Source organism: Tiliqua scincoides, chromosome 3, assembly GCF_035046505.1.
Source record: "Tiliqua scincoides isolate rTilSci1 chromosome 3, rTilSci1.hap2, whole genome shotgun sequence".
NCBI lineage: Eukaryota > Metazoa > Chordata > Lepidosauria > Squamata > Scincidae > Tiliqua > Tiliqua scincoides.
This window is the reverse complement of record NC_089823.1, coordinates 209307790-209326409: the sequence shown is the minus strand read 5'-3', so window position 1 is coordinate 209326409 and position 18620 is coordinate 209307790. Positions and strand designations below refer to the sequence as shown.

At 40.6% G+C, this 18620-nt stretch overlaps 1 protein-coding gene across 4 annotated transcripts in view; it reads left to right on the top strand.

The window, feature by feature from the left end:
• Positions 1 to 18620, top strand: part of TRIP12 (thyroid hormone receptor interactor 12) — a 101030-nt gene that overhangs the window by 39014 nt on the left and 43396 nt on the right. For all 4 annotated transcript variants that reach the window (XM_066622658.1, XM_066622656.1, XM_066622660.1 and 1 more), the window contains 5 exons: positions 1334 to 2142; positions 11755 to 11860; positions 13356 to 13492; positions 15182 to 15265; positions 16838 to 16933. In XM_066622658.1, the coding sequence (XP_066478755.1) occupies positions 1334 to 2142; positions 11755 to 11860; positions 13356 to 13492; positions 15182 to 15265; positions 16838 to 16933 (1232 nt within the window). The remainder of the gene's footprint in view (positions 1 to 1333; positions 2143 to 11754; positions 11861 to 13355; positions 13493 to 15181; positions 15266 to 16837; positions 16934 to 18620) is intronic.

Genomic DNA, 18620 nt, shown 5'->3' with positions numbered 1-18620 from the left:
TTGAATATTGTTGCTATTGACTTGGTTCATTACTAGACATAATTGGGTGGTTGTTTAGTCTACTTTGGCTAACGAATGCCTTTGTGAAGAATTCATTAATGCTACAAATGTGTACAATGGTGAAAGTGCTTGGCCTAGTCTGTTTTCAACAAAATGAAAGCTGCTTTCAAAAAACTATTTCCCAAGTTACGCCAAACAAATAGCAACTTTATGGATGGTGGGTCTCCATGTTGCTAAAAGTAAAGGTCCAGCCTATTTATACATGGATTTCTTATACACTGATTTGACTCAACATGAATGGCCCCTGCAAATGAGAAGGAATGTGCTAATCCCTGGAGAAGGGGAAAAATGCATCCCTTTAAAATCAGTTTAAAAAACTGAATAGTCCTTTAACAATAGCCTCCTTAATATGAGAGAGGGGGGGGCAGCTGGCTGACAATCCATCAGTCCTTCTCTCTCCAGGCGACCTTTCCCCCTGAGCAGTGAAAGAAAGGTGATCACTTTGCATTGGTGAAGGGAGGTGCTGAGTGAAGCTCCTTTCTAAGCTCTTGGAGGATGACTGACTGATGGATTGTCTTCTTCATGACACTTACCTTACAACACAAAGGTCAGCAAGGCAGTTTTTAAATCACTGGAGTAAAGAAACTTTGTTTTTTAAACTGATTTGCTATAGTGCATATTTTGCCGACCCAGTGAGTGCTTGGAACAGAACCCATGCGAATAATGAGGCTCAGCCTGTACCTCTACTCTAGGTAGCTTACTTTCCCTTTTCAAAGCTTTCCTAGAGTGGCATCAGCACAGGTCTCTGCTTCACTGGGAAAAGATTGTGTCCTTTTTATTCACAATCGAACAGCTTATTCTTTTATCCTACAAGAAGAAAAGGGTTGGGTGGAATAGCTTAGGACTACGACTTGCAGTGGAGTGGAGTGGAACTTTTTGCTTCTAAATTTGTGACTAATGTATTACTACAAATTTACTGCTGCCCAATGGAAGTTCTTTTAACTATATTGTGCTGTGCTTCTGAATAGTCTTTTTACTGTTTGATGAAGGTAAAAATCTTCTAAAATAACGATCGGTCAGTCATCTGTATTTAATAGTTAGAAGTATAAGCTTCAGTAACCTTTGCAACACTATTGCTTAACTAACATTAAATCGACTGTCTAAGTTGCTACAATTTAAATTTCAACTTTTCAGTATATTTTCTTACAATAGAAAAATAACAGAAAACAGCTACACTCCATTATCGTAAGTGGAACTGTCTGGTAAAGTTGCAGATATTACTGCTCAGCAAGAAGAGCAATATTAACAGGTATTCTTTTTTTTACCTCCTCAGAGGCTGTAGTTCATCTGCAATTATAATTCCACAACAAGAGGCTCTGGACACAGACAATACTTTGGAAAGGCAGAAACCAGGGCAGGTGCCTAAGAAAGAGAGTCCTCGAGGAGTGAAACGCAGCGCTAGCCCAGATTACAATCAGACAAATTCTCCTAGCCCTGCCAAAAAAACCAAAGCACTTCAGCACACTGATTCTTCCTCAGACTTTGAAGCAAGCAAGCCACAGGCTAAGTCTAAGAAAAGACACTTGCATCAAGAGCAGGAATCAAAGTCTTCACAATTGCCATCTACAAGCAAAGCTCATACCAGAAAGGGTGGAGCTACTGGTAGCACCCGAAGCCAGAAACGGAAAAGGACAGAGACTTCTCCCATTGTAAAGAGTCGTCCAGTAGCTGAATTGACTGGCACTGAAGAGAGACCTGCAAAACCCACCAAGCTGGCTTCAAAATCAGCGAGCTCAGCCAAAGCTGGGTGTAGCACCATCACTGATTCCTCCTCTTCAGCCTCTACATCCTCTTCTTCTTCTGTTGTTGCTTCTGCCTCTTCTGCTGTTCCTCAGGGTGCCAGAGTGAAACAGGGAAAAGACCAGAGCAAGGCCAGGCGTTCTAGATCTGCATCCAGCCCTAGCCCTCGGCGGAGTAGTCGGGATAAAGAGCAGAATAAAATAGGCGGCTCTTCCAAGTTTGATTGGGCTGCTCGTTTCAGCCCCAAGGTTAGCCTGCCTAAAACAAAACTGTCTCTACCAGGCTCTTCTAAGCCAGAGGCATCAAAACCTGGGCCTTCAGGATTACAGGCTAAATTAGCAAGTGAGTTGGTAAAAATATTAATGTTTCTGAGAGGTTATCAAAATATTGACTTTGTTTTAGAACAAGTTTCTTGTGACAGTTTGATTAGATCTGGTAATCACAAAAGTTGTGTTTCAGAGTCTTTCTCATTTTCTTTATTGTAAGACAATGAATCTGGGCAAGAAGTGTGACTTAAATATGACAAAACAGATGTTAATGCAATGTGGTTAATACAGTCCTGGATAGTTTACAGAAAAGTAGAAGCTCTCACGTTAGCCAAGATGATACTTTAAACCAGGTTATTGTTATGGGACAGTTCTATAATTTTATCTTGTGATAAATACTTCTAAAAATCCACTATCTTAATCTACCAGATTGAAAATGTGTAGTATTGTCTATTCTGGGGTGCTTTTGCTGAAACGATTGTATGACTTCCTTTAAAAAAAAAAATTGCCCACTTTATTTCAAAATGGGTATCGGAGCACTAAAGTGAGCCAACAAACTCATTATTAAAATCCTGCTTCCTTTTGGCCTAAATCTGAATTCTCAAATGGAGGCCACTCAGAAGACCAAATGCTTACAACAGAGAAGAGACAGTGTAACAATTTGCGCGTGTAGTTTAGAATTCAGAGGTCAAAATACTTTGACTCGTACTTGGAAAATGATTGGGAACAAATGGGAGTATGAAAGCATGGATGCAACTGGTGTATGGGCACCTATTAGTCTTAGAAGTCAGCTGCCATGTTTTTTCAAACTTTTAACAAGAGAAGATGTAGGGAGAACAAACGGAATACCTTCAGTGATGGAGAACATGCTTTATATGCTGAAGGTTCCATATTGGGACTCTAATAGAAAGGGGAAAAGACAGCTTCCCTAAAATCTTTGACCAGCTGCCAGAGAAGGTAATATATAGTGAACTCTCAATTTATTATTAAGATGATTATATTATATAATATATACTGACTATTATATAATTTAACTGACTAATGGGGTAGAATGGGTGTCCATTAATGCCAAAAGTCTGTTAAATTTGAATATTAATGACAACAAATATTCTATATAAAATATAAGTCGCTTTTAAAGAATCAGATGTGTTATTTCCAAAGTCTGTTTAATTGAGATCCATTAAATTGAGGATTCACTATACAGTACTTCACTGTCTAACTATATTCATAAATGTAGTAGCCTAGCTTCAAGATTGTGGGAAGTGAATGACCTGATATTGATCATGTCTGACTGAACAAAACAAAGTTGCAGTTCACTTTCTGATGGGAAAGCACTATTCCAGCAGTGCTCATCCTTCCCTATGAATTTTGAGTATATTTGAGGATCTGGAAGCATCCAGTGTTGCAATCCTGAGTCTGAGGAGCCTTGAGGTGTCATGAGAATATTGACTTGACTATCTAGTAAATAAACTTTAGTAAAAGTTTAGCTCAGTGTTTCTCAAACTTTTTAACGATACCCACTTTTGAGAATGACAATCTGTCCGGGACCTGCCAGAAGTAATATTATCAAACAGGAAGTGACATCATGATTTTACGCTTCTCACTGTCCCAAGAGTCATATACATTATTAATTTCCAATCAAATTAATTTAATTAATGTAGTACAATTAAATCATTACATTCCAGTTAAAGACATTCACAACAAGCTGCAAACAAACTTTCCTGAACTTGATTAGATCTTTCTTGTAAAATTACCTTGAGGAACTCTATAATTGGATAGTGAAGAAGGAAGTGTATGTGGTTTCTGGAAAGGAGGAAATAAGGCTTAGTAGGGTGGTCAAATTTTTATCAGAAGTGCCAGAACGTATTGGCAAAGAGATGAGACTTTGCGTATTGTGTACTGGGAAAATACGGAGTGAGGGGCAATGAAGTGGCATGATCTAAACAAGGTGTGGGATTCAAATGGTGGGGAGGGGAGAGAATTTGAGGCAAAGGATTTCAAAGCTTTGAAAAGTGGGGACAAGCAAGGGGTAGGATGGGAAGGGAGGTGTTAACTAGGATATGAGATTTTAGGATGAGGGGAAAGAATGAGTTGTGTTTGTGGAAAGGAGTAGGGTGTGAGAAGAGAGAGATGTGTCAATTGCCTAATTTGATAGGTACCAAATGGGCACAAATATTACACCTGCTTCAGCTGCATGATCTCTTGTTGGGGCTGTGGCTACAGTGCATCCCCCATTCCTCCCTTCTTACTGGCGTTTAGAAGGAAGGAGTGCAGGAACACCTGCCACCCCGGTAAAAAGGAAGACAGAGGGACCCTGCCGCCCCCTCCCCAGGGAGTACTCCACTTCATAGGCCTACCTCCAGAAATGGACGAAACACGCTCTCCTCCACCACCATGCTCTTGAAAGATACACTGGCTGCCGGCAACTGCTAGCTTCAAAAATGATGGCATTTGCTTCAAAATGGGGCATCTGCCAGATTTCAAAATAGCTCTGCCAGGCTTATTTGCCAGCAACGAAGATGGTATCTCAGAGTTTTATGCAACCTACTAGAGATCAGGTTGCAATCCACATTTTGAGAAGCAGTGGGTTAGCTACTTATGGTTTAACTTGTCGGCTGGAGTGGTTGACCTTGCAAATGGTAGTTGGAAGTCCTGAAGCACATGCCTTGACCTCATTGTAGATGGCCAAGCAAAATGCCATAAAACAGTATCTGATAGTCTGAATTCAATGTTGAAGTTATGGCAGCTTCAAGGTCAGAGTAAATGTAAAAGTTTGTTACCTACCAGTTAAGTCGGTAAAAGGTTTCATTTATTAGGTAAAGATCTTTGAAAGAAGTGGTTCAAATGGAAATGCATATTGCAGGCAAAGTTCTTGACAACATCTCTCCATAGTCTATGTCAGATACATCAATATGTACACTTGTACAATGCAATCATAAGAAGAGCCCCGCTGGATCAGGCCAAGGGCCCATCTAGTCCAGCTTCCTGTATCTCACAGTGGCCCACCAAATGCCCGAGGGAGCACACAAGACAACAGACACAACCTGCACCCTGGTGTCCTCCCCTGCATTTGGCAGTCGGAGGCAGCCTACCTCTACCTTGCACATACCTACCATGACTTGTAACCTGTATTGAACTTTTCCTCCAGAAATTTGTCCAGTCCCCTCTTGAAGGCATCCAGGCAAGATGCCATCACTACATCCTGTGGCAAGGAGTTTCACAAACGAATTACACACTGGGCAAAGAAATATTTTCTTCTGTCTGTCCTAATTCTCTCAACACTCAACTTTTGTGGATGTCCCCTGGTTCTGGTGTTGTGTGAGAGGGAAAAGAGCGTCTCTCTATTCGCTCTGTACATCCCCTGCATAATTTTGTATGTGTCAGTCATGTCCCCCCAGGCGCCTCTTTTCTAGACTAAAGAGGTTCAAACGTTATAGCCTTTCCTCATACGGAAGGTGCCCCAACCCAGTGATCATTTTGGTTGCTCTCTTTTGCACCTTTTCCATCTCCACTATATCCTTTTTGAGATGTGGTGACCAGAACTGGACACAATACTCCAGGTGTGGCCTTAACATCGATTTGTACAATGGCATTATAATATTAGCTATCTTATTCTCAATGCCTTTCCTAATGATCCCAAGCATGGAATTAGCAGTCTTCACTGCCGCCGCACATTGGGTCGACACTTTCATCGAGCTGTCCACCAGCACCCCAGAATCTCTCTCCTGATCTGTCTCAGACAGCTCAGAATCCATTAGCCTATATGTAAAGTTTTGTTTCTTTGCCCCAATGTGCATGACTTTACACTTACTTACATTGAAACGCATCTGCCATTTTGCTGCCCATTCTGCCATTTTGGAGAGATCCTTCTGGAGCTCTGCACAGTCGCTTCTGGTCTTCACCACTCGGTAAAGTTTGGTGTCATCTGCAAAATTAGCCACCTCACTGCCCAACCCTGTTTCCAGGGCATTTATGAATAGGTTGAAAAGTACAGGTCCCAGGACAGATCCTTGGGGCATACCACTTTTCACCTCTCCATTGTGAAAATTGCCCATTGACACCCTCTCTCTGCTTCCTGGACCTCAACCAGTTCCTCATCCAGGAGAGGACCTGCCCTCTAATTCCCTGACTATGGAGTTTTTTCAGTAGCCTTTGGTGAGGGACCGTGTCAAACGCCTTCTGAAAGTCCAGATATATAATGTCCATGGGTTCTCCCTCGTCCACATGCCTATTGATCTTTTCAAATAATTCTAAAAGGTTTGTGAGGCAAGACTTACCCTTACAGAAGCCATGCTGATTCTTCCTCAGCAAGGCTTGTCCGTCTATGTGTGTTAAGATTTTATCTTTGATGAGGCATTCCACCATCTTACCTGGTATAGATGTTATGCTGACTGGCCTATAATTACCTGGGGCCCCCTCCTTCCCTTTTTAAAGATTGGTATGAATCAATTCTGCCAATATTGCTTAACTACTTAAATAAAGGGATGTCACAATATACATCTGTATATGGACCGCCCCCCCCCGTCCAGTCAGAAGTGTGATGTCTGATTGTAGTTGGTAACGGGGAATATTTTGCATAGTCATATTCTGTTTTGCAAGGTTGATCTGGAGTATAGAAATGGGTTCTTGGAATAAAAGTTTCAGTGAACATCAGCTGAGTTAATCTCTTTGCCAGGAATAATGTTAAAAGACTTACCAGGCTTCTGCAGTTGCTTGTCTAGAAAGGACTTCCTTCTAATTCCTGTTTCTTAAACCTAGAATATATGTACAAATGGAAGAAAAATGCTGAAATGTGGTGAAAGCTAACTACCAATGCTGTATTTTCAATTGTGATTGCCTGTTGAAGTTTTAGACTTTGTATTTAACAATTCAGGGTGGTCTTGATCTCGGCTTGCAAGTTCAGTTTCTCTTGCGTCTGCCGCAAGTTGGCATTGTTGTTTTTATGACTTCTAATAGGCAGTAGCCTATTCCTATTCAGCTGTATTCCATTTCATAACCAATAGAGGGAGCAATGGCTGCAATTTCTGTGCCAGATTTCTTCATTAGTTGACTGTAGTGGTAAGCAAAATGACTGCAAAGTAGAAATTGGAAAAACCAAATTAAAAGCTTTAATGATACTATGAACAGCAATTTTGAGCTTATGTTCTATGCTTATTGCATTCTAATACTTGTTATGGTGTTCCCACATCTTGGACAAACATAAAACCTCTAGAATGTCATGGACTTCACAGCACTATTATAAATGAAGAAAGTCGAGAAATAACTGGTCAACGGCTTACAGCTGTATCTCATCAGGAGAAAGTGAGGCTGAATCCTATACTTTCTTGAGAGTAAGTCTGACCACAGTGGGGCTTCTGAGTAGACAGGCATAGAATTCTGCTGTAAATATATTCCTTGAAAGGTTTGGCCTCTTAATAACTCTGCCATTAGTATGGTTAGTGTTTGTAGGCTTACATTTCTGATATTATCTTGGTATTCATTTGCAGTAGATTGTATATATTTGTATCAGCTGCTGCTACAGACTTGAGACTTTTGTGCGCTAGAGCTCCTGTTGCTCCCCAATGTTTCTCAGTCCTGTGAATTGTAGCTCATACTACTTGACAGATTGTTTGAAAACAGTAGCATTAAATAAATGACTTGTGCTTCATAGATCTGTAACTGTAAACTCCTGGTTTTTAGAGGAAATAGCATAGTCCAGTAATTGCTAGAAATTTGTTCTCTTTTCAAGTGCATCCTGAAATACTATTGAAACCTTGGAGTAAATAGAAGTGCTTGTGAAATTATTAATTCTTATGCTTCTTGGTGATTCTTGCTGGAAGAAGATTTGATCACATATAATGAACTCCTTAACTTTAGTTAGTGGCATTTTAATAGCCATTTCTACAAAAGAAGTTGGGTTGAAAGAAAAGGTCACTTTTGTGCATCAGAGTAGTGCAGAGTGGTTTTGTTACCTCATTTAATGCAGCCAGTTACTTAAAACAATAGTATTAACCCCAGTCTAAAACAATGACCCAGGTTTTTTAACTTTCATGTATATGTCTTTATTTTCTTTTGCTTCTTTGTCTGTTGGGACATACCTACTTTCCAAGCATATTTAACAGCCATTCCTTCTTCCTAAGGAAACCTGGGGTTGTAGTGTGTTGTGTGGAGGGGGGTGGTGGTGGTGGAGTTGAGATATCTAATGGATTGCTTGTCATCTATACCCAACTACAATTCCTAAGATTTTTTTAAAGACCATGACTGTATGCAGCCTGCATAATTGTAGCATAGATCTTATTTGCACCAGCAGCATTGCAACCTTTTGATGATTCTGAAAGTGAGGGTAACTTTAACTTAGGCTATGATTCACTTGTTTGAGAGCCAATTACTTGAAGTATAGCCCACATCTACTCTTCAGGCAGATCTATGCCTGAAGAGCATACTCTTCAGGCATAAATTCATAATGCTAAAAAAATTGTAGAACAGTTAGAATACAGTGGCAGACATTTCATGTTGAACATCTTAACATTAGACCTAACCAGAGCTGTTGCAGTGTTGAGGCTAAGAGAGTGACCTATAAATCAAGAAAGTTCCTTGTTTGAATCCCACCTTTGCTATGAACTCACTAGGAGCCTTCTTCAACTGATTCTCTCTCAGTCTTATTCCCATAGTGCAGGTGGGTGGGACTAATACCTTTATAAGATAGTTGTAAGGATTACAGTAAGATCATATACTGTATATGAAATGCTTTGTGCCCTCGGAGGGCCTGTATGCATGTTAAGTACTATTAAAAAAACAAATCCAACCTGTGGTCCAACCAGGGATGGGAAAACCCACTGTGGCTTGAGCTGAGTCACCGATTCGCCGCCCCCCACAACTCAGAAGAGTCCTAACGGGAACTTCCCAAGTGGCCCTTTAGTGACTCTAATGAACTCTAGAGTTCATTAGAGTCTAATGAACTCTAGAGTTCACCCCCCCCCCCCTGCAAGCTTGCCATGGAAAAAAAGGAGATGCTGCTAGGAGGTGTGTGTGTTGGAGTTCTCTTTATTCACTCCCTGATGTCCCCCATCTGTAAATAAGGCAGGAGGGATGATGAGAGAGGGGACAGAAGTGGTGAGAGGGTCATGCACAGCAGCTGGGAGGCTTACCAGGATGACCTGATCCTTTGCAGGCCTATTAAGAAGTAGCTGGTCATTCAGTGGGGCTTCTCCTTCCCCAGTAGGCCTGCTGGCTCCTCCTCCTCCTGCCTCCCTCAACCAATGGCAATATGAGAATGCCCATCCTTTGTCCAATGATAATCTGTTCTTTCCTTCCTATCAGACGGGAAAAGAGCCCAGTCCTGCCTCCCCCTTCCTGACTGGAACTCCCTGTTACTCACTGTTTAGAATGCTTGCCCCACAAGGTTTTCCATGATGCAGAAACAGTAAGCAAGCACCTCCAGACCCAGGCAAACTCGAGTCAGCACGCGTGGGGACGAGTGGCGAGTCAGGAGGTCCCTGACTTCAGTCTTTCAGAGTCTTCCACGTGTGAGTCACTCACGAGTCAGTCACCCAAAATCACACATTTTTGTGTTCGAGTCACTGACTCAAGTTCCCAACACTGACTATACAGGTCCAGCCTATTTATACACGGATTTCTTATACACAGATTTGACTCAATATGAATGGCCACTGCAAATGAGAAGGAATGTGCTGATCCCTGGAGAAGGGGGAAAATGTATCCCTTTAAAATCAGTTTAAAAAACTGAACAGTCCTTTAACAATGGCCTCCTTAATGAGAGAGAGGGGGGTCAGCTGGCTGACAATCCATCAATCCTTCTCTTTCCAGCGGACCCCTCCCTTCCCCCAGCATGTGAAAGAAAGGTGATCACTTTGCATTGGTGAAGGGGGGGGGGCTGAGTGAAGCACCTTTCTAAGTGCTTGGAGGATGACTGATTGATGGATTGTCATCTTAATGACTCTTAGCTTACATCACAAAGGTCAGCAAGACTGTTTTTAAATCACTGGAGCAAAGAAACTTTGTTTTTCAAATTGTTTTGCTAGAGTGTGTTTTTTGCCATCCACTTGGAGTGGATGAGTGCTTGGAAAGTGGATTGTGGAGTGGATGAGTGCTTGGAAAGGAGGGAACTCACGTGAATGAGGCTCAACCTGCACTACAAAATAGGAGGTGTAAGTGATGCTGGATGCTGAGGGCCAATTAGATGTTACAGGACAGTCATGTGCATTTTATTTGTATATCTTTATGTCCCACTTGCAGAAAACTGCTGGTATGGGGACTTATTATATTGCATGAAATTGAGCATAACAATGCTATATTGTTTTAAGCAATTTTCTTCCTACCCATACATACATCTAATATTCAGGCTGGGCTGAGTGAGAGTATTGCTTGAACTCATGGAATGCACTAAGTTAATCTAAGGGGAAGGAGGGGATCCTTTGTTACTTGTATGTTTTCATTGTGTGTATATATATATAAGAATAGACCCAGCCCACCCTGCTTCATATGTAAATAGTATACTTGTAAATGCACATGGTTACTCTGTTAGGATCAATCTAGACATGAGAAGGAGTGATTTGCCCACAGACATCTGGTGAGCTTGACAATTGAGCAGAAATTTGCATTTGCATTTTCTTTTACAAAAATCCACTCTGTACTTTGAACTGAAGAGAGAGAACAGCTGTCAAGCAGAATTTCTGTTCACTCTTTTCTGTTTTTTATAAACTGTTCATGAAGAAATCTGGCATTTGAAACTTGAAAGGTAATATCTCAGGCCATGAGAGAACTGATGGTATTTTATCAACATGCTCACTTGTGAAATACATTCTTTTGATGAGTTTTCCAGTAGAATTTTCTTGGGTGGATGGTTTTTTTTTAAAGTGGCTTGCCATTAATAACAGATTTGTAGTAGAAAAATGGTAGCAACAGATATTGAAGGTTGCTGTCTTTTACGCCTCAGTTCAGATGCTTACCTTGTTTTTGGTGGAAGAGAAACAGCAAGTTGCTGAACTTTTAAACAATGTATTCCACTCTTCTTCCAAGGAGCTCAATGTGGCATGCATGGTTTCTTTCCTTCCATGCAGGAAGCTTTGAAGCAACCATAAGAATTAAGTTTGAGTGAGATAGTCAAATTCCCTACCCAGTGAGCTTCATGGTTGAACAGGGGATTGAAACCTCCCATTCCTAGTCAACACTCGGTCTGTTAAACCACGTTGGCTCTTAAATTATCTTAGTGTCTGAGCTGGAAATCCATGTTGAAGCCTGTGCACTTCCTCTTTTAAAAAAAGTTGGGTATAAGACGGGGAGAGAAATTTTATGATCAGGCATTGGTATGGAATCATCCTGCTTATCCACATGGGAAAGGAAAGGCTCATGAAGGCAGTGTAAAAATTTGAATTGGGTTTGGAGAATGAACAAGCAATACTTATAGTAATTACCATATTAGTGTAATAATCATAATAGTATAGGTGGCATTAACATACATACAGTATAGACAGTATACATAGACAGTATAGGTGGCATTAACTAATCTGTACTAATCTTATGTTTTACATCCACCCAACTCTGACTCCAAAGGCCTTTGTCCAGTGGTAGCAAGGAGAAAGTAAAGAAGAGCAGGTTGAGTGGTGGTAACTCATTTGCTACACTATCATCTCTGCAGTGTTTGCAATCAGAGTAAAGTTCCCTGGTATTGACTGTCTTCTATTAATAGGCTTAAGAAAATCGACGAAAAAGCGCAGTGAATCGCCACCTGCTGAGCTCCCCAGTTTGAGGCGGAGCACACGGCAAAAGACCACGGGCTCCTGTGCTAGTACCAGGTACTGTTGGAACTTAAGACTACTAATGCTAATGTGGAAAAATTAGCACGGTTCTCATGTTTAAAAGGCACAATCTTCATTGGAACTCTGTATTTGTGTACTCTATGGCTTCAGGTTAAAGTGTAATAAACCAACTCATGAGTATCAAGCATTACAGTAATATTAGTGTCAGAAAAGCCAAATTCTTCTGTGTTAAAACATAGGCACTTCACTTATAATCTTTCAAAATGTCTTACAAGATACCAATACTGAATAACTGATCAGAACTAAACCATGTAATTTGAGAATAACTTATTCCAAATAGAGAATCCTTATGTAGCAAATTACCTGAAGTCACTAGTATTTTTTTCCTTAAAAACAAACCTTATCCTGAGTGTTAAAATAGTGAAAGTAGTTTTTAAATTGTGCAGAAGGAAAGTGTTAATGTCATGCTCTTGAGGAAATGTGGTACCATCATATCTTGGTACTTGCAGTGATTGTCAAATAGCACTCATGATCTCCAAAGGGTTCAGTAGAAAATATGCACAATTCAGACTCTTAATTGGAATCTATTGTGGTAATTGTAGATGTCAAGATTAAAAGGCTAGGACATTATGCAGCTTGTGGGAAGACAGAAAATAAATGGTGGGTTAAAAATGGTGTCAAAAGGATGCCATATGCTCTCTATAGTGGGTATTGCTCAACTGGAGAGGAAACTCAACAAATAGGAAGTAAGATTTGGAATCTTGGACATAAAACTGTAAAGGAACTAAGATGATAAATTCTACATGACATCTATAAGAACCTGGTTGTATGAATTATGTAAAAGAGCTCCTTGCTGAGGAGGGGGATGGTTTAAAAAGAAATAAACTAAATTAGTATCTATAGGTTCCAGTGGGATGTAAAGAAGAGTAATGTATGGCAAATCAAACCTTAGACAGTAAATGAGAAAACTACACTACTGCCTTAAAATCAATTCCCAATTCTGTTTAAATTTAATTTTATTTCGTTAAATCAGGGCATCTTTTTAAAGAAAGTTCTGCTTAGCCTAAAGGCCACCATTCAGATTGGAAACATCTAAAGTTTATTGCAGTTCAAGGTGATTCTGATACATAGCTATGAGTCTCACCTAGTCTTAGACATGCTGTATCTCTTGATACAGAAATTCTGCCGTCCCATGAGCACACATATTAAACATTGAGGAAAATTTTTTACTTGTGTATGAATGTCAGTTGTTGGTGATCAGATATGCACAGAGATATGATAGTATTGAGAATACGTCTCTTCTTAAATGCCTGATTTAGCAGCCATAGCTGCAGATAAGTTTTTTAAAAACCTTTTGCAAATAGATTGAATGTCTGAAGGAGTGTGCAAAAATTTCCCTTTAAGACTCTATATCAGCATAATTTAATTTTGAATGCCTGTTAGGGAGATAAAGCAGGGTACAAATTTGTAAAGAAACTTTGTGGACTAGGTGAGTATAACCTAGAAGGCTTTCTGATCTGTGTATTTCTAGTCGGCGAGGCTCTGGCCTGGGTAAAAGAGGAGCAGCTGAAGCTCGCCGACAGGAGAAAATGGCCGATCCTGATAACAACCAGGATGGAGTTAATTCTTCAGCTGCACGAGCTGATGAGGCTCCACAGGGAGCTGCAGGTAAGGAAAACTAGTTAGTTGAGTGGTAGAAAAGCAAATTTGTGTAAATCTTTTGTAAAATCTTGTTTGCAGTTATTATTACAAACTTTGAATTCCATAGCAATTAGTGAAGGTTCTTAGGCAAAGTAATTGTTTGAAAACCATTTGTACGAGTGTCCCCTTGTATCTGTGGGGGTTTCTGTTCTGCTTCCCCCTCCCCCGATACAAGGGAATCCTATATAAATAGCGTTCTTAGCATTGATGGAGGCACGGGTGTTTCTTAACAAAGGAACATTCTTGCTTAACTAAAGAAAAAGACATGCAGGCAACCAGCCTATATGCTAGAGGTGGAAGACTAGCCAAATGTTAATGGGAAGCAGGAACTGTCCTGCTTCCTCTTGGTCTCCCTATAGCATGCAAGCTAGTGTGCAAGCCTGCATCACCTGTTCTTCAGTTAAGCAAGAATGTTCCTTTGTTAACAAGAAACACTAGTCTATAGAGCTCCTTTGGCCACAATTTGAAAAAAAACTTGCAAATTCTCAGGGGCTCTATATTGGTGTTCCTTGAGCAACAGTCTCCCTGTGTGGTCTGACAAATTATTCTTGAAACTGAAGATGCATAACAAATAGGTCTTTAAAAATGAGGTATGAGGACTTGCTTGTTCAAGAAGAATGTTTAAATGTTGCTTCACATTCCCAAACATTCAGGCATACCTCAAATAATTCTCTGGAACTTGGCTTCTGTAAATGTGTTGAACCATCTACTTCTACTCTAGCACCAGTTAGGTTGACTTGTACAGTGTAGCTTAACTTTTGTCTGTTTTGCAACTAGTGCTAGCTGTTTTAGCACATAAACTTGTTACTGTACAGTGTATTACTTCAGGTTCATGCAGTGGTTCCCAAACGTTTTCTACTGGTGTCTCCCTTGACCAAGCAGACAATTGACCACGGCTCCCCATTAGAACTATGGTCTTATATAAGTGTATCAGGCAGTGGTTTTTTCGCAAGGGTTCCATGACTCCCCTGGCTGGCTTCTGCAGCTTCCCCAGGGAGCCATGGTTCAGTTTGGGAACCACTGGATTCATGTTACGTAAAATTTATTAGTGTAATGTTGGGTTTCTGGTTTAGGGAAGGACCACTATGTTCTATTCACTGTGGTTAAGGGTTCCCTTTTAAATATGTTCAGGTGGGGGCAGAGCTCACTCCCAAGAAAAGCCATGCTTGGTTTTAGATAGATCTACTATGGTTAAAAGGAAGCCAGTGTTATGTTGAAGTTGGTGCCCAATGCATTACTTTATTGGTGGTGGTTACATGCAAAGTCTCAACATTCTTTCAGTTTTTCTCCCTTCCACCTTCCAAAAGAAAATAATCCTTTAGATCATTCACATTTTAGTGGTATGTTGCCTTAACTTCTTTGGATCCTGTTCAATAAATTATTTAAATTCAAAATGTTTTGGCCACATTCATGGTTGAAAGTTTTAAACTGATCTTGTATGTTCAAGCACAGTCTTTTCATACTATGTAGGTCAAGACTAAAAATAAACCTTCTTTTTTCGTACACTCATTCCTACTCTTAGTGGAGTCATGAAAGGTTTTCTTTGACTACTTTGGAAGCACAGTTTCAAGAAGAGTTGAATACCTGCGACAAGTATGTGTTTACTGTGTAACTTATTAATATGGTGCAACTAATCTGTATTTTTGTTTCCTGTAGCTTCTAGTTCTGTTGCTGGGGCTGTGGGCATGACAACCTCTGGGGAAAGTGAATCAGATGATTCTGAGATGGGGAGATTACAAGGTACAAACAGAAGCTTATGTTACAATAACTGTAAATACCACAGCAGCCTTTAGATCTAGAAATACTAATATTTAATACTTCAGAAGTATTAAGAGAAACTATGAAACGGTTTCATTTGTACTTCTTACAATATCTGTTGGAAAAACACATAGCCCACTGAACACTGACTACCTCGAACTTTAACATATCTCATATCTTCTCCGTTTCTCCCCATTAGTTGATGCTGATGAACTTAAAACTTGACATAGTAAAATTTTCAGCATGAAAAAAACATTTGTAGTGAAGAGTTATCATTGGTATTATGACTGAGATGGGGTCAGCAAATCCATTGCAACTAAAGATTGTGACCTAGTACCTAAGAAATGGCAAGATTTTTTTCCAGAGAAAAGAGCAAAAAAAAAAAAAAATGCTGTGCCTGGGTAGAAAGGCAGGGCTAGAATGCTGTGAGTGACAGGGCTGACTTTTTGTTTGTGTTTTAAAATATAGGGAAAAAATCTGATTGGGTGGTAAGGTTGAGGATGGTAAGGCAGAGTCCTTACCACAGGGTAAGGCAGAGTCCAGGGTTTCTGTTCCCATCAGATCTAATTTTATATCATTCATTGGTGGCACATGACTTTTTTTTTATTGGCTCCTAGGTCCAAAGCAAGTTTGTCAAGCCATAGGTTAAGAGATCATGTTTTTGTGTGGTACATGATGAAATATAACTTCAATCTCAATCAATAATTAGGGGGGAAAGGTCTCTAACAGTTCACACCACTAAATACTTAGCTTATGGATATTTGTCTCTTCTATAATGCCCTACAGTCCATGCTCTCTTGATTCTCTTCAGAGAGGATTCAAAGCTTTGTCCTTAACAGTAGTTGGTTTCAGTTGGTCCATGCAAAATAATACCATTTACAGGTACTTGAGTTTCTGTGTTTTGGTCAAGAGCGAAAAGCAAGGAAATGTGCTCAGTATGGCATAAGTAGGTGACCAGTTCCCATTGATGGAAATGGGATGTATCTAAATCAATCAAATCACTTTGTAGTGGCCTTTCTCTTGTAAAAGAAGTAAATGAACAATATGTTCACTTTACAATGGGCTCATGATTGCCATCAACGGGACCTTGTTGGTGATAAAGCCAATCAGCAATGAGAATGCAAGCATTTGGTAGCATCTCTGCTGATAGCAGCATTTTTAACATTGTGGCTGTGTGTCTGGAGAGGATACAGTCTTACACTTATATTATAATAATTTAATATAATATAATTACAACATTGTGGAAAGTAACGATGGTCCCTAAAGAGTGCAGTGTGCACCTTTCAAAATCACCCTTTTGAAGCTAAAATGTTTGGCAAATGCCACTTACTGTAAGCCAGTTTTCTTCTGCAAAAGTAAGCATTTGGTGGACTACATTCTGAGACTGAACAAAATTTCAGTTTCTTCTCCTGGAATCTAACTTTAATCTTGGTTTAAAATCATAGTATTAAAAGTTCCAGCTTTGTGATTTATCTGTTATCTGAATCATTCATTCTGGTGCTTGTGTGAATTTTGTGTATATATATATGTGTGTGTTAATTTGTCTGTCTTAAGCTCTACTGGAAGCCAGGGGTCTTCCTCCCCATCTATTTGGTCCTCTTGGCCCTCGGATGTCACAGCTATTCCATCGAACAATTGGAAGTGGAGCCAGTAAGTAATATTATGTCTTATTCATCTGCTTTTTAAAAAATACTTCTAGAATTGCTACATATCACAAAGTATGGTGTCTTCTTTTTCTAGTGTGTGTTCTGTTTTCTTTAGAAAAGAACTCCTTTTTGTAGGGTTAGTGAGCCCATTTGAGGTGCAAAACATTTCCTTTGTTAAAGTTTTTCCTAAATTCAGGAGTCCCTAGGAGGTGGCTATGGTTGTGGTAACAAGCTACCCAATATGCTGTCTCAGCAGGTTTTGAAACTGGCATACTTGATTTTTTTTTGGGGGGGGGGGGAGGCATGAGACCTCCATTTGAATTTAAGGAGTAAGCAAGTCTTTGTTCAAATTTGGAGCATTGGGCTTCATAGACAGTTGGGAGTGATTACAAGGTTTAATAAAGTGTGCATCTGGGGCTTCTTGCCATTGCTCTTATTTTGTCTAGTGGACTCTCTAGGCCCATGGTTTTCAAACTGGGGCAATGCCGCAGCCTGAAGGCCCTGGCCTCTTTCCCCTTAAGCGGCTAGGACAGCAAGGAGTCAGGGAGGAGGCAGGGATCCCCACACCCCAGGACAGCTGCTGCAGGGACTGGTGAGTGCATCCCAGTCCCTGCAACCCACCTGAGTGACTTGATCCTGGGTGCCTTCCCCCCTGCCCCCACTGCCTTACCCTGCCCCTGCAAGAACTTACAGCTGTGCAAACTCTCCATGAGAGTTTGAAAACCGATGCTCTAGGCAGTCACTTGGCACCAAGTATGCATATTTAGATGTGTCTTCCACTCACCTAGATATAAAGAGAAATGAGCTACTCGCCATGTAACAGGTGTATACCATGAGGAGAAAAGCAATTTAGGTTTTACCATATTTCATACAAAATGAGAACTATTTTAGTCTTGTCTTAATATTTGTGTAGTGCAATTCTGATAAGTGTGTGATCACACTATGTGATAACCTCTCCCATTATGTAAGCAATTCTTTGCTACATGATGGAATGTAACAAAAGGCAGTGTAACGCCATCCTATAGACAACTGTACTAGCCATATAAAGACAACACTGTATGATTCACTATCTAGCAGGAATGTGCATGTCACTTGACACCAGCTACCACAAAAGTCTTGTGCAAAATATTAGTAGTGGGCAGTACTAGAAGAGCAGGTCATGTGCTTGATGGCTGCACAAGATGTTGCAGCTTGCTTTTGAGTAGCATGGGTTGATCAGTTAGGTTGTGAGCAGAGTGCCAGGACTAGGACAACAGACTGCAACCTGCCACAGTTGCTAAAAAGGTCCATGCTTTTGGCACTTGCTAACTTTAAATGATCTGGTTACTTGTATGGTCTGGGTGGTTGGAGCCATTGGTTCTAGCCACTCAGACAAGGGTACTGCTGGCAGTGAGGTGGAGGCATCCAGGATGGACACTGAGGGTCTTTCTCATGAGTGCAAAGAGAAACCCAAGCAGCCTCGAATGTGGCTGTGGGAGGGAGCTGAACCACCCAGCTTCCTCCTCCTCCTGCCGTCTCCTCCCAGGAATTATAGGCGACCATCCTCACACAGCAAGTCTCCACCGTGCCCCGCCTGCTGTTGCCCCTGCATAATTGATTTTTGCTGGCCCTAAACAGGTGTGTTGAAAGGTGACTGAGGCTGCATCCATGTAGTTACACCATCAGCCAGTTGTCTGGAGGGGATGGGGCCC